The sequence below is a fragment of the Scleropages formosus genome, chromosome 11, assembly GCF_900964775.1.
Source record: "Scleropages formosus chromosome 11, fSclFor1.1, whole genome shotgun sequence".
Taxonomy (NCBI): Eukaryota; Metazoa; Chordata; class Actinopteri; order Osteoglossiformes; family Osteoglossidae; genus Scleropages; species Scleropages formosus.
Window position 1 is genome coordinate 15,307,152 of NC_041816.1, and position 15,090 is coordinate 15,322,241.

Genomic DNA, 15,090 nt, shown 5'->3' on the forward strand with positions numbered 1-15,090 from the left:
TTGAGAAACTGATAGCCAGGGCAATAAAGAAAGAGTATTGCATCACAACACCAACCAACCAACCAACGTCAACAACCACTTGTTCCAAGCAGGGATGCGGTGAGCCGGAGCCTATCCCGGAAACACAGGGTGCGAGGCTGAAGGGGGAGGGGATTCACTCTGGACGGGACACCAATCCATTGCAAGGCACCCGAAGCAGGACTCGAACCCCGGACCTGTTACACAGCTGGCGCATCACAACACTTAAATCATAAAAATGTGTTATAATAAGATTTTCCAGAGAATGTGGTATTTCACATGTGAATTCAACTGTAAATACATTTTGAAAAAACTTCCAAACTACTACGTGCAATTTGTAGTGAATGCACTATGTGACTCAACAGGGAGGTTCACAGTGAATGGGAAATGCATGTATAATTCTTTTACCCATGCAGATGTGGTGCAACATAGGTTCTTGTGCAATATCACAGAAGTTACACTACTGGCCCCGGGATTTTCAAAACAAACCAAAAAGTATACATTTAGCTAGTCCGGTCTTTTTCAAAGGTGCTTATCCAGGGAGGGGTACAGGAATATCAGAGTCAAACCAGGGAAGAATAGACCTTAGGATAGGTAAACACTCAACACTGGACAGCAGGGCACTGGCATTTACTGAGAATTAATGGTTAATTCAAAGTTACAAATTCAAGTGAACAGCATATCTTTGGAATGTGGAACAAAAAAAAAAAAAATAGAGCAGTCTGACCAATCCTTCGGAGCACATGGTAACTCCACATAAACAGACCCGGATGGATACTCACAATTCTGCAGCTATGAGGAAATAAAGAAACGTGTTGTGGGAGAGTCCAGTCCAAAGTATGAGTACAGTACTGTTATTTATTTTTAAATTTATTTCACCCAGTCATATAAAAGGACACACAGCAAAATATATATAGTAAAAACATGAAAAGTCCAAAAGAAAAGCGAAATGCCTTTTGAAACATTTAACAGTGACTACACAGACGATATAGTATGTACAGTAGTACAGCATATATGAAATATTGCAATGTTAACCTGTAGCAAACAACAAATTTTGCACACAAGATGTCAGTATTTCGCTACATCAATGCTTCATTTCGGGGTTCCAGGTCAAATGGGATTTGTGCGGAAAGTGTGTGACAATGGAGGCACTACCAGAAACACCAATGAGACTGGTGCCAAAGTTGTATGGTGGAAAACAGAGATATTGAAATGAGCTCATTATAATCTGTGGAAGCTCATTGTACTCGTGTTTTTTTCATTAGTGATACTCACAGTACCAAACACCAACTTGTATTTTATTGCAACGGTTATCTTTAACCTTGCTGACTTTAGCAGTTTCATTCTCTAAACAATCAGTTGCTAAGGAACCATGTGCTAGATTTAGGCAAATTGTGATATGGCTTATTACGTTGGAAGTACCTTTGACAGAACAGTAAATGAGCAGATATGCCTTAACTAAAGTAATAAAAATTTCAACAAGAAAAAATATTTTGTTCACCAACCATCAATATGTTACCCTTTTGACAGAACAAGCTGTTACTATAACTTGGGAAAGCATTGACCAGCTGGATGACCATCACATGTTGACCGGATACATCATTTATGAGTCAATTGCTCTTATAGGTTCAATCAGGCTGTTGGACACATTGACTCAGGTCTGGACCTTTAAGCTGAAGTGTGCTGAGTAACAGCCTTCCAAAGGTAGCAAGCACAACAGGCGGTGGCATATCTGAACCTCTTGGACTTAAGGGACTGAGCACATGGCACTCAGTGTTGACCTCTGTCAAACAGTTCTACTTATGCATGACTTGTACATATTCATTTACCTAAAAGGCCCTCTGATTGCACTATTGATTTGACAGCCTTTTACGTTAAAACCAAATCAGAAGCATCAAAGGAGAAAAACAGTTCCGTTTTGGTATTATATCTTGGTCCCTTATATAGTTCACCACTACACTCTTCAGATCCAACATCACTTTGGCTTTGATTAAATAAAGCTTTAAACATTTCTTAATTTCTTTGTTATATTGTGCATCCTCAGTTATTCCAAGGATTTAGGAAAGGATTGCCTTGCCTTAATTATATTAATTTGTAATCTAATTGTTAAATGATATAGTTCAAGAGGAGAAAACAGCTTTACTATAAAATCTCATGCTACGAGTAAAGATGTTAGTACAGTCAAAGTTTCTTCTTGTAAGTGCCTGAATAACGCCTTAACACTGTAAAACCCATTGTGGATTTTGTGGATTTTCCTCTGTGTGACATGCATCACCAATGGCTTACGAGTCATGACAATAAAACCAATTTATTTTATAATATATAAATTGTCTTTTCGGTTTAAGGTGACGAAGGGAAATTTACTCAATTCATCTTTACATTCATGTAAGAAAATATTTATCTGAGGAACATTTTCAGAAGGTAGAAATGGTGAAACGTTACTAACGGTTAATAGTTTACAAATAAGCTCATACATTTGTTCATAGTAGGACTAAAAATACAAAATGAATCAACCTGAACAAACTCACATGGTTGCAATGTATCACATACCAGTAAATATCATTAAAAGCATCTGACTCAGAGAGGATGGGGTTATCATGAGACCGTGTGTATGTTGCCAGTAGGTTTCAGGTTAAAGTCAAAAGCCTAAATGAACTCAAATTACAAATAATATCACAATTTTAAACACCAGGACTAGTCAGTGCATAGTAAATTTCAGGAACATATAGAGTAAATATTAAAATTTACAAGAGAAAAAACTGAAAAGGTTGGCAGATGAAAAAAAAAATTCAAATGAAATCCAAGTTAATAAGTATATAGAGAGTTTAATGTGATCTCTAAGGGAAAATCACACTAAACTTACCTTAATAGAATATAATTCTCAGATAATAGGTGTGAGGTGAATTGTTGTTGGCAAGGGAGTAATTGTGACGGCTGAAATAGATAGCATGAAAGCATGAAAAGCAGTTAAATGTCACAGTGTTGCTGGCATTTGAGTATGTTTTATCTCCATAACCGTGAGCCTGTCCAGGCCAGCCATTGTCCAACTGGCATCACCACGGTATGTGTCATAGCAGCGATAAACTACCACAGCTAGTGTGCTATTGCTCACTTTAAAACGCTGACATTCTGATAGGGATCTATAGCCATTACAGTGTACCTTCTCAGGAGCGAAACAGACTAAATGTACCTAATTAGAATGAAAACTGACAAATTATACAACAATCAAAGATCAAAGGTTGTTTGGTCAGCTTCATGAATTTTAAGATATTGCGGTGTGCGACGCTCTGGGTTTGGACAGGGCGAAGAGGGACGCACAGGCAGGGTTCACAATGAATTAGAACACCGCCACAAAGAGAAATAATGCTCTCGGTCCAAGGATCCTGTTTTCTCAAAGACTTACACCTCAAGCCAACCTTCCAAACCTCCTCAACATCCTACATAGTGTTTTTTGGCTGCTAGCGAATACAGTTACCCAATTATTTTCCCCATAAGTCACTCTACTGGTTGAACACCTAAATCACATTCTACCCAGAATGCAACTGTTTACAATAAACATTTTCCCGCTTAACCTCGCGGTAACACGGGTCGTTACAATATGCATGGAATCTTCAACACATTAATATGCGAAGACTACTAAAGTAATTAACACTTCTGATACATTGCGACAAAAATACGACAGATTTTCCTACTAAGATAAAATGAACTCCGCAGTGTTAATAGTGCTGAAAATAAAAACAACAACATAATGTTTATTGTATACGTGCAGCAATTGCTGTAGTAATAGTGCTTAACAAAAGAGAATAAGTGAGTAATTAGAAGTAGCAAACAAATATTTTATGCATTTCATTGGCTTTGATGACAAGTGGTTTCAGACAGTGTGTGTGTGTGTGAGTTCACAGCATTTCTCAACATATTTCTGAACACACCTGACATGGGAGATTTCTGTGTTCCTTCAGGATCCTTACTCTTTGCTTGAGAATGGCTTTCTTTAGTTAAGAGACACCTCCTCTTGCAGTGTGGTCTGGGGACTGGTCAGTGGCTGAGGTGCTACTCTCAGATTGCCACAGGTGTTACCAAAGTGGCAGTGTGGGGCTTTTGACACTATGGTTTCCTCTGCTCATTACTCAAGACCACCTAGGTTACACTGAGATCCTAGAGAATGAGAACTGTAGAAAAAGTACCTAACAAAAAAAATGGTACCACAGCGGTTAACGACCGAGACTTCTCACCACCATCCACACACTTCTATAAAAAAGGTCACTCATGGCAGCCTGTGAGAAGGTGAAGAAGATAGCTGACCTGGTCTCGACCAATCATAATTGTTCAGAAGCCTAACAGAAGCTGGCAGCTTTGCAGTGATTTGCAGGTTTTCACATTTAGTGCATACTGAGGGCTTGCAAGCAGCCAACATAGTCTTCGTCATTCCCACCTTTTACCTAACAAAGGGATACTGACAGCTCACCCCTGTTATCGTTGATAAGGAGAAAGTCACTTCGTTTTCTGAGCTTGGATGAAATACATTCTTTGGTGTGGCAGGACATAGCGTAGCGGACTGAGCTACCCGCCTGCACTTGAAGGACCCAGGCTGAAACCTCACCTCTTGCTGTAGTGCCCTCAGGACAGATACTACTTGCCTGAACTTGCTCTGCAAAAAAGTACCCAGCAGTACAAACGTGCAAATCATTGTAAATGGTTTCAACTGTAAGCTACTTTGTACACAAGTCTGCCAAATAATCTATTAACAAGGGATTTAATAATTATTGATAACATTGTAGTTGAGGTCATGCTGGCACAGCAAGTAGTGCATGTGCTAACAGCACTTGGACTGTTCATTTGGATATGGGTTTTAATCTGCTTCAGTCTGTGTGGAGTTTGCATATTCGCCCTGTGTATGTGTGCGTTGCCTCCCAAAGTCCAAAGGTATGTGTTTCAGTGGAACTGGTGACTCCAAATTGTCCAGTGAGCAACAGAGTTACACTACTGTGCTGTATAAACTGGTGAAAAATTAGCACAATAAAATGTGTATTATATCTAGCATTGCAAGCCACCTTATAAAGGGATCAGCAAACACAACTTCATATTAGTTTTCAAAAAAAGCATCAGGTAAATGTAAATGGTGCCTCACAGGTGATGACCGTAATTGTGTAAATGTAGTGTTCTTATTTTGATGTAATAACCTTTCGTTTGGTGTTTATTTCACCTTTACCTTCTGGGGTTTGTTGAGTAATGGAGATAAAAAGTCTAGTTGCTTAGACAACTCTAACAGTAATCATAAAAGTATGGCTGTGCTTATCCCATAATGTCATTTTTCAAAAGTTACTACAAAAATAGGTGGCCTAAGTTTTGGCAGAAACACAATAAATGTGACTGATTACCATGACAGCTTTGTTGACTACGTAATATGGCAGCACCAAGGTATGATTTTTGATTTTAATGCTAACAGTCCATATAAACATGCTTTTTGACAAGGCATTGAGAGAATCTGGTTTCCATGCCAACCTCACATAATGTTTTTTCCAGACAATGAGAAATATAGTAGGGGTGTGCAGTGGGCTTGGCCGGGTCCTGCTCTCCGTTGGGTCTGGGGGTTTGAGTCTTGCTTGGTGTGTCTTACAGCGGATTGGCGTCCCGTCCCGGGTGTGTCCCCTCCCCCTGCACCCCGTGTTGCTGGGTTAGGATCCTGTTTGCAGCAACCCCGCTTGGAACAAGCGGTTTCGGTGTATGTGAACTATAGTGACTCAGCCAAGAAATACAGTTCTCCTACCACTGAAAGATGAAAACTCCATAAGAGGTTATGCAACATTTACTTGTTGCTTTTCTCCAAAGCAACTTACAGTGTCAAGGCACCTACAGTCATTTCCCCATCTATACAGCTGGGTAATTTTTCTGGGGCAATATAGCATTTGTGCCTTGTTCAGAATTAGTTCATCTAGAGGTGGGATTTGAACCTGTGGGTTCAAAGTCAGCAGCTCTAACCACTAAACTACCAGCAGTAGTTTATTTTAGTATTATTATATATATATACACACACACGAAAAAAATGAACTGCTCAGCAAAGCAAAAACATATACATTATATTGGGGTTTAATGTCATGGCTGCTTTCTAAATATGTTTATATATGTGGAATTTGACAGAAATAATGAATAATGTGGTACATCACATTCTTTCCAGGTTCCAAACACTGCATTCAGATTATCTTTAATATTTTATTAATTGCAACACCTTAGAAACAACAGGAACACCACCACATCCAACAGGTTTTCTTCTCTATAAGTTGTATTGGTTTTAAAGTCACTTTGACTTTCAATAAAAATATTTTAAAAATTATATATTATTTAGGAAGGGGGTCCTGCTCTCTGGTGGGTCTGGGGTTCGAGTCCTACTAGGGGTGCCTTGCGGCGGACTAGCGTCCCGTCCTGGGTGTGTCCCCTCCCCCTCTGGGCTTACGCCCTCTGTTGCCGGGTAGGCTCCCGTTCCCCGCGACCCCATAGAGGACAAGCGGTTCTGAAAATGTGTGTGTGTATTTCTAGAATGGACACAAACCACCCCTTGCTAGCAAGCCTCACTTCGAGTCTTACTATATAACACTGTACTACGCTGCCTGCCAAAGAGAAAGTCACACGCTAAAATTTTGTTGGCCACTTTTTGCTTTGATTGCAGCACGCATTTGCCATGGCATCATTTCAATAAGCTTATGCAATGTCAGCATTTATTTCCGCCCAGAGTTGCATTCATTTCTCACCAAGATCTTGTATTGATGATTGGAGAGTTGGATCACTGTATAGTCTTCTCCAGCACATCCCAAAGATTCTCAATGGGGCTAAGGTCTGGACTTTGGTGGCCAGTTCATGTGTGAAAATGAAGTCTCAGACTCCCTGAACCACTCTTTCACAATCTGAGCCCGATGAATCCTGGCATTGTCATCTGGGAATATGCCCATGCCATCAGAGAAGAAAAATCCCATTGATGGAAAAACATGGTCATTCAGTATATTCAGGTAGTCAGCTGACTTCATTTTTTGGGTACATAACGTTGTCGAACCTAGACCTGACCAACTGAAGCAACCCCCGATCATAATACTGCTCCCACAGGCTTGTACGGTAGGCATGATGGGTGCATCACTTCATCCACCTCTCTTCTTACCCTGATGCACTCATCACTCTGGAACAGGGTAAATCTGGACTCAGATCACATGATGTTTTTCAATTGCTCCAGAGTCCAATCTTTATACTCCCTAGCAAACAAACCTTTCTCCCCCTGATAAGTGGTTTTTCTTAAGGCTACACAGCTGTTTAGTCCCAATTCCTTGAGTTCTCATCCCATTGTGCATGTGGAAACGCTCTTACTTTCACTAAGAAACATAGCCATAAGTGCTATAGTTTGTTGAAAAAAAAAAAAAAAAAAAAAAAATCTGATTTCACCAAATGTTTAAGTGATCTCCAATCACAAGCATTCAAGATTTTTTTTTTTCTCACCGCATTTCTTCCTTGAAAATGATGGTTCACCACTACCCTTCCAGCTTTTAATAATGCATTGAACAGTTCTTAACCCAATTTTAGTAGTTTCAGCAACCTCCTTAGTTTTTTGTTTGCTTGATGCAGGCCAGGAATTTGACCCTTCTGAAATAGAGTAATATCTTTCCCACAAGCACAGGATACATCTTCCAACATGGTTGTTTCAGAAATGAGAAGCTACTCATTCCATCAGTTAAGGTTAAATAACTTGTTGCCAGCTGAAACATATTAATCACTGCAATAATTATCCAATGGGAGGCTCTTACCTATTTGCTTAGTTAAATCCAGGTGGTGACTTTTTTTTTGGCCAGGCAGTGTATCTGATGCCTTTTTATGTAACACCAACACCACATAATCCACTGTTCTTTTCTAGTAACACAAATCCTTACAAGTTTGTAAATGGTACAGGTAACAAAATGATGGGTTTCTGTTGTCCTGAGGTGTAATGCACCACACGAGCACATGTCCTGTTGCTGGAGGACAGAAGTGTAGAACATGTGCGGTGGGTGGATGTCGTCAGGGGGGCCTGTTCACGTCAGGGAAGCTTCTCTCCAAACATCTTTTACAGTCTCATCAGTCAAAGTCAACTTTTTGTGATTCTGCCTATAGGTGAGTTAAACATACAAGAGGACAAAATTTTGTTTTCCTTTGTACCTCACTGCCACATAAAACAGTGTTTGTAAAAAAAAAAAAAAAAAAAAAAAGTGAATACAACAGAAAAGTGCAGAAACAAGACACAACAGTCACAGTGCAGTACACATATATATGATACCAGAGTCTGACAACAACGTATACAATATATAATATGCACAATGGTATAAAAGATATACGTAAACACAATACAGAAAAGGCTGTAAGGGACAATGTGATTTAACTGTAGACTAGAACAATTACGACACTAGACAGCTGGCCAGCTACAGGATGGGATATGTTTTAAAACGCAAAAAGAAAATGCATTTATGAAAAAAAAAAACAAAATGAAAAATCGAATGCAGTCTTATGTGGGTAATGCACCCTTCATATTACATTATTGTCTTGAAAAGCGTCAAACAACGTGCTCTCTCACTGAACGTGATTTAAGCTCAGCATGTGCAGATGATGCATAATGATTCTGCAAGTAGCTACGCATGATGATGCATGTTGACTGTGTGTGTCCCTGACAAAGGTGCTGCGGCCACATCGTCCCTGACGCGAATTGACGAAGGCTGCCTGGTTGCCTCATACGAGGCATAATTAATTGCTCCAATTCTCGAAGTGCTGCCAGTCTCTAGCGATGTGAGGGCTCAATGCAAACAACACCAGCGAATTAAAACAGTACTTAAATAGATGTACATTTAAAAACAGGTTTAAAACCGTCGAGCGTTTTCTTCAGATGCTGGGGAAAATTCCATCCTTGACTTGTGAATTCCATCCTTGACTTCGGCAGCTGTTTGTTTGGATCTATAATCTTTCGTCTTGTGTGAAATGCCCTTGCGCTTGTACGCCGCTCTGAAGAAAAGCGTCTACTAAATGAATAAATGTAATGTAAATATTTTTTTTTTTTCTTTTCTTTACAGTTAACGCCATTCACTGCAAGAAACGCCGGCAACATTTGAACAGGCACGCGAGTCAAACGCGTGAACTAACGTGGCAAAGAGCCCACGAGCCACATAATCCCGAGCAACGCCTCTAATGCATCTTATTGGCTATCCTTTGAAGTCTTCCTGAAAAGGAACGCTATTGGCTACGATCTATTTGGAGAGCCAATCATGGGGAACCTTCGACAAAAAAAAAAAAGCCTTCACACTGCCCACAGTGCTCCTCCAATCACATTTTCGTATAAGCGTAATTTCCGGGTGTATACCACCGGAAGCGCGCTGTAGACATTTTTTTTTGTCTTTTTACTCTGCATTGAAATTTTCGGTTATTGCATGTAATTTTATGCTAATAGAAAGTGTTAGAAGAAGTGGAAAATGTTGTCTTTGGACTTTCTGGACGATGTTCGGCGAATGAATAAGCGCCAGGTACGTGGAGAGCCCGTTAGAAAAAAGAGGAAACAGCAGCAGCAGCAGCAGCGATGCGTCTCGGTTAATAACACGTTGCCGGCCTTCACTTTCTAGTGCAAATATTGCACAGCCTGGGACAGTGCAACACACTATATTCTTGTACTACTGAGCTTTGTAAGTGTTTATAAATCAAGTAGCACATCTGTATACCATTAAGTGTATTTGGAGTGCTCACTCAGTGAGTTGTTACATTTTTTTTTATGATTTTTTTTTTTTCACTTAGCAGACGCTTTCTCCAGCGACTTACAATGGATACTGTAGTAGTGTTATCAGCCCACACACCTTCACCAACCAAGGTGACTTACACTGCTAGATACACTACTTACAATGGGTCACTCATCCATACATCAGTGGAACCCATTCTCTCTGTCACTCACACACTATGGGGACCTGAACAGCATGGAGTGTGGGAGGAAACCGGAGCACTCGGAGGAAACCCACGCAGACATGGGAAGAAGTGGGGATTGAACCCACCATGTCTTATTGCACCAGCCAGGTGCTGTGAGATAACAGAGCTACTCGCTGTGTCACTGTACTGTACTGTAGGCTTAAGGAGAGTCCACCTTGGCTTTTTCTTTAAAAAAAAAAAAAAATTAGGAAAAATTGGGCATGTTGAAATAGTCTTTTAAAGAATATCTTCAGGCTGACTTATTGAAGATGTCTTTTTTCATACAACAGTGAAATTGTTTAAATGGCCCTGGAAGGCGTAGATTATCCCACATCAGTTTTTCCTTTGTAGAATCTTTGTATGAACTGCTCTTAAATATAATGTATTTCTCTAATTTGTTTTGTTTTTTTTGTGAAGACATTGAATTTTTTTTAAAAAATGTTTATACAGTGATGTGAACATGTCAAATACTATGCTTTTTGATATAGCACTTTGTTTGCAGTATTTAGTTCAGTCCAGTAGATGACATATGGAAGGGAGCATGTCACTGAATGATGCTGTCCATTAAACCCATTTGAGGGTCCAAGGACTGCTGGCTTTTATATCAGCATGCATACTTGTTATTTACTGAAGTAATCTTTTGAATATCACTATGTTACCAGCCCTTATGCTCCTTTTCAGAATCACTTACTGGTGTTTCCAAAAAATCGCTGCACTTGTCATGGATTAAGGGTTTTGTATTAATCCTTTCTGGGCAAATTCAGAATGCATTGAAATTCTTATTACTGCACATTTTATGGAACTGAGTACAGAGAGACTGGGTAGTTTTCTGTGTGCACAAACCATCATCTGATGGATCAGATGTGATTTTTGAGTACCATGGTATTTATCTTAAATTGTGTGTAATGCTTGATCTCTTTCCATTCAGCTCTATTACCAGGTGTTGAACTTTGGTATGATTGTATCATCTGCCTTAATGATTTGGAAAGGCCTGATGGTTGTGACTGGCAGTGAGAGCCCAATTGTGGTAGTTCTCAGGTGAGTGCTAGAATTATCTCCATGTGACAAAAGCTAAAGAACAGTGCTAGCACATTATGACGTATTTCACTGGTGTCACTGTCGTTGCTCACAGTGGAAGCATGGAGCCAGCATTTCACCGTGGTGACCTTCTCTTTCTGACCAACCGAGTAGAAGATCCCATCAGAGTTGGTGAAATTGTGGTCTTCAGGATAGAAGGAAGAGAGATCCCAATTGTACACAGAGTACTTAAAATTCATGAAAAGTAAGTTACTGCTGGCATCAGTGGAAGAAATGCCTTACGTTAAGCTTTTTAATGAAATTTACTAAGATTAAGTAAAATTTTAAAAAAGGTAAATAAAATTTACTAAATTAGTATACTTCAGTAGGGTCTTTCAGGAATGGTATGTTGTGCTTATCTTTGAAGAAAACTTTTTTTTTTTTTTTTTTTTTTAAATTAAAAAACCTTTTAATTCAGATTGTTGTCATGAGGTGATGCCAGGGATCAGTCACATAAAGCCCAGGCTTTTCACATATTGGAGGTTCTTCAGAGATTTTTATTCCCTATTTTATTCCCTAAATTCTTGAAAACAAGTGGGAACTGCAAAATAAGTTTTTCCGTGCACACAAAGATAAAGCATTCGTAATTTGTGGGATTCTGACTTCCTCTTTGGAATGGCTTATGCATGTATGAGTCAATAATGAATTTGTGGAATATCATTCCAGTATAGAGTGATGGGGAGTTTTTAATGGAAATATTTTAGTACTTCAGTGAATCCAAGTAAAGCATTATGTAGCATCATTTGTGTTACACCTTAAAAGAGCTTAATTGGTAACAGTTTTCTGCTTTTAAATATTATAGTTATTACAATTATGTGGAAAAAATCTGTACCAACATACTGACTAATGTGATGCATATCTGAACGTGATTTGCAGAGAAAATGGAGACATTAAATTCTTGACGAAAGGTGACAACAATTCGGTTGATGACCGAGGGCTGTACAAGCAAGGGCAGCACTGGCTAGAGAAGAAGGATGTGGTGGGGAGAGCCCGAGGGTAAGTGCTGCTGTTGTTCTGGTGCAGAGCACTGCGAGCCAGTTTTATGCATTGCACTCTCACCCAGCAACACCGATTGAGTACATACGTAAACTGTTTAACCAGTTTCCTAGTAGAGATTGATTCTCACTGTTATCAAGTTTTTAATAAGGGTTTTTCAATGAAGTTTTTATTCTCATCAAATGAAGATGGGTGTTGAAAATGTTTGTGTGCTTCTTGCGGGAATGGATTGTTAACTAAATGGTATTATGAACTACATGGAGATTTGGCTGAAATATTAACTATTAAATATTAAAATTTTATGAAATATTAAATATTGCTAAAAATAAAATTTCTCTCTTAGGTTTGTGCCATACATTGGAATTGTTACAATCCTGATGAATGACTACCCAAAATTCAAAGTAAGATTTTAACCTATTTTTTCTTCAATGAAATGCAGAGTAGCTTGAAACATTAGTAGAATTCAACCTTTCTTTTTTTATTTTTCAGTATGCAGTTCTGTTCTTGTTGGGTCTCTTTGTCCTTGTCCATCGGGAGTGAAGAAAGTCAACATCAAGAACAGTGTTGTGAGGCTTACAACCACACATCTCCTGTTAGCTTTCTGTGTTGTTTCTGTATCTATCTTGCCAGTGTACCTATGAATAGGTAAATGGGCAGGTTCATGTCTGTGATATTTTTACTCTTTCACTGGGTTACCACCACCTCAAAACTCAGTCTAAAAAAGGTTACTTTTGCATTTGTTATAAAATCTGTTTCAATAAATTGTGCTATAATTATAATGGAATTTAATCTTTTTTGCCATTACTTCAGTTATTTTTTTCTGCACATAACATCACACATGATGGATTGTCCTAGTAAAATTTAGTAATTTGTGTAGAAGTTAATAAGGAGTCCCCTAAGTCAATAAATAGACTAAATGCCAACACATTAACACTGGGGTCAAAAGATGTTTGACAGTGAATATGCAGGGAGAAATTAATTTTCTTTAATACTCAGTACAGTAATTTTGCCCACATACACTAAATACAATTTAAAAAATGTAAAATGTTCACATCTGTTGTAGAATACTTGAAAATGCTATCTCCAAAAACATGAAAGCCAGTCTATACAGTGCCATCTTATATAATGCATATTTTTTGTACATTTCATATTGAAATGTTTAAAGTCCTTTGGCATTATTTTCAAGTTTACTTGACATGATTGACAGTACATAATTTTTGTGGCATACCAACGCAGAGACAAACATAAGCCTGAATACAAATATTAAAGGTCATGAAAGGAGCTGTGAAAAAAGCAACATTCCTGCTAAGTTTTATAATTCGCACGTAGAATGACGTATGCATTTAGTGAAAACTGTATGAGGCATCAGGGTGACAAGAAATTGCGCTTAATGATAAGAAGGAGGTAATGCAGTGTTCAAAGGCTGAAGTGTTGCGGCCGCAATTAGCAGGTCTTCCTGATCAAAACACAAATTGGCAATGACTCTAATCAACTACACGTGGTGTGATTCACTGCAGCAGTCCAAGCCCCAGGGGGATGGCAGGAGCACTACTGCTGCCCACTGCTTCCCCATCTGAGGAGAAGGTGTGTGTGCTTGGATTTGAGAGGTGTTGTAGCTGATAATGGACTGCATTTGCACCTTTTGCCCTCTGTATAAAGTGAGCTGTTCCTCCTGCGTCTTTGGCAAAGCCAGTGCGTGTGGACAGTATTGTCACTATAATAGCTTTGCTTTATCATTATCCAGAAATCTTCTTGTTCAGCAAACCAGTTTGAATGCAACGTACAGGGAACTTGAGAGAACTAATAGCTGATAACTGATTCACAGCTCCTGAAACCAATGTAGTGCTCTTTGTACCATAAATGATGTCAGTGAAAAGTGCAACAAGTACCTTAATGGTTAAATAAAGTGCCAGATGAACTCAATTACTTCTAGTTACTTTTACATTTACTCATTTAGCATACGCTTTTCTCCAAAATGACGTACATCTCATCTCGTACATCTACTAGTTATGCACTTAGGTTTGTACAAAAAAAAAAAAAAAAAAGTCCCCTCCCTCCGCTTAGTTATTCGTTTAGCTGATGCTTTTCTCCAAAGCAATGTACAATGTTAAGGTTATAATTATTAAAAGCTTACAGTTATTTACCCATTTATCAGGTGGGTAATTTCACTGGTGCAATTTTACAGTAAGTACCTTGCTCAAGGGTACTACAACCAGAGGTGGGGATCAAACCTGCTGTCACTTTTTGATGAAAATATTGTGCAGAAATTAGTTACATTTCTGTCACAGTTAATTACACCAAAAGTGCTCATAAAGCATATCGCATACATGTACTGGTGCGTACAGGTTCATTTCTTAACTGAAGCAGTAGAGTAGTGGTTAAGGCTCCTTCCTCACATTGTGGTGGTGCCTGTTTGGAATCCCACTCCTGTTGTTGTAGCCTTTATTAAGATACCCGGAATTGCTAGAGTAAGAATAACTTGTTGTATAACTAGACAAATCATGGCAAAACTGCTTGTCTATCACTGTCAGAACTGATGACTGCAACCCCTTCCCTGCTAAAAGAGCTCGTTTCCATTTGGTTTAGGTGGACCCTTACCTGTCCTTTCCTACTGTTATTCCAGAAGATTCTTCATGTGGAGGTTACAACTGGTCATTAACATACAACCACTGCTCAAAAAAATTAAAGGAACACTTTGAAAACACATCTGATCTCAATGGGAAAAAAAAAAAATCATGCTGGATATCTATACTGATATGGACTGGGTAATGTGTTAGGAACGAAAGGATGCCACATCGTTTGATGGAAATGAAAATTATCAACCTACAGAGGGCTGAATTCAAGGACACCCCGAAAATCAAAGTGAAAAAATGATGCGGCAGGCTAGTCCATTTTGCTGAAATTTCATTGCAGCAACTCAAAATGGTACTCAGTAGTTTGTATGGCCCCCACGTGCTTGTATGCATGCCTGATAACGTCGAGGCATGCTCCTAATGAGACGACGGATGGTGTCCTGGGGTATTCCCTCCCAGATCTGGACCAGGGCAT

At 39.0% G+C, this 15,090-nt stretch overlaps 1 protein-coding gene across 1 annotated transcript; it reads left to right on the forward strand.

Moving 5' to 3' along the window:
• Positions 1–9,366: 9,366 nt before the first annotated feature.
• On the forward strand, positions 9,367–12,769 carry sec11a (SEC11 homolog A, signal peptidase complex subunit). The gene is made up of 6 exons (XM_018763387.2): positions 9,367–9,539; positions 10,898–11,007; positions 11,102–11,251; positions 11,923–12,042; positions 12,386–12,443; positions 12,532–12,769. The coding sequence occupies exons 1-6, from the start codon at positions 9,489–9,491 to the stop codon at positions 12,580–12,582; spliced, it is 540 nt and encodes a 179-aa protein (XP_018618903.1). The 5' UTR covers positions 9,367–9,488; the 3' UTR covers positions 12,583–12,769.
• Positions 12,770–15,090: the final 2,321 nt, after the last annotated feature.

Excerpts from the sequence above, each read along its gene's own strand:
- sec11a (XM_018763387.2), top strand. The coding sequence starts at position 9,489 with ATGTTGTCTTTGGACTTTCTGGACGATGTTCGGCGAATGAATAAGCGC. Across the intron at positions 12,043-12,385 it reads GTGGTGGGGAGAGCCCGAGG|GTTTGTGCCATACATTGGAA; the intron begins GTAAGTGCTGCT and ends TTTCTCTCTTAG. Across the intron at positions 12,444-12,531 it reads ATGACTACCCAAAATTCAAA|TATGCAGTTCTGTTCTTGTT; the intron begins GTAAGATTTTAA and ends TTTATTTTTCAG.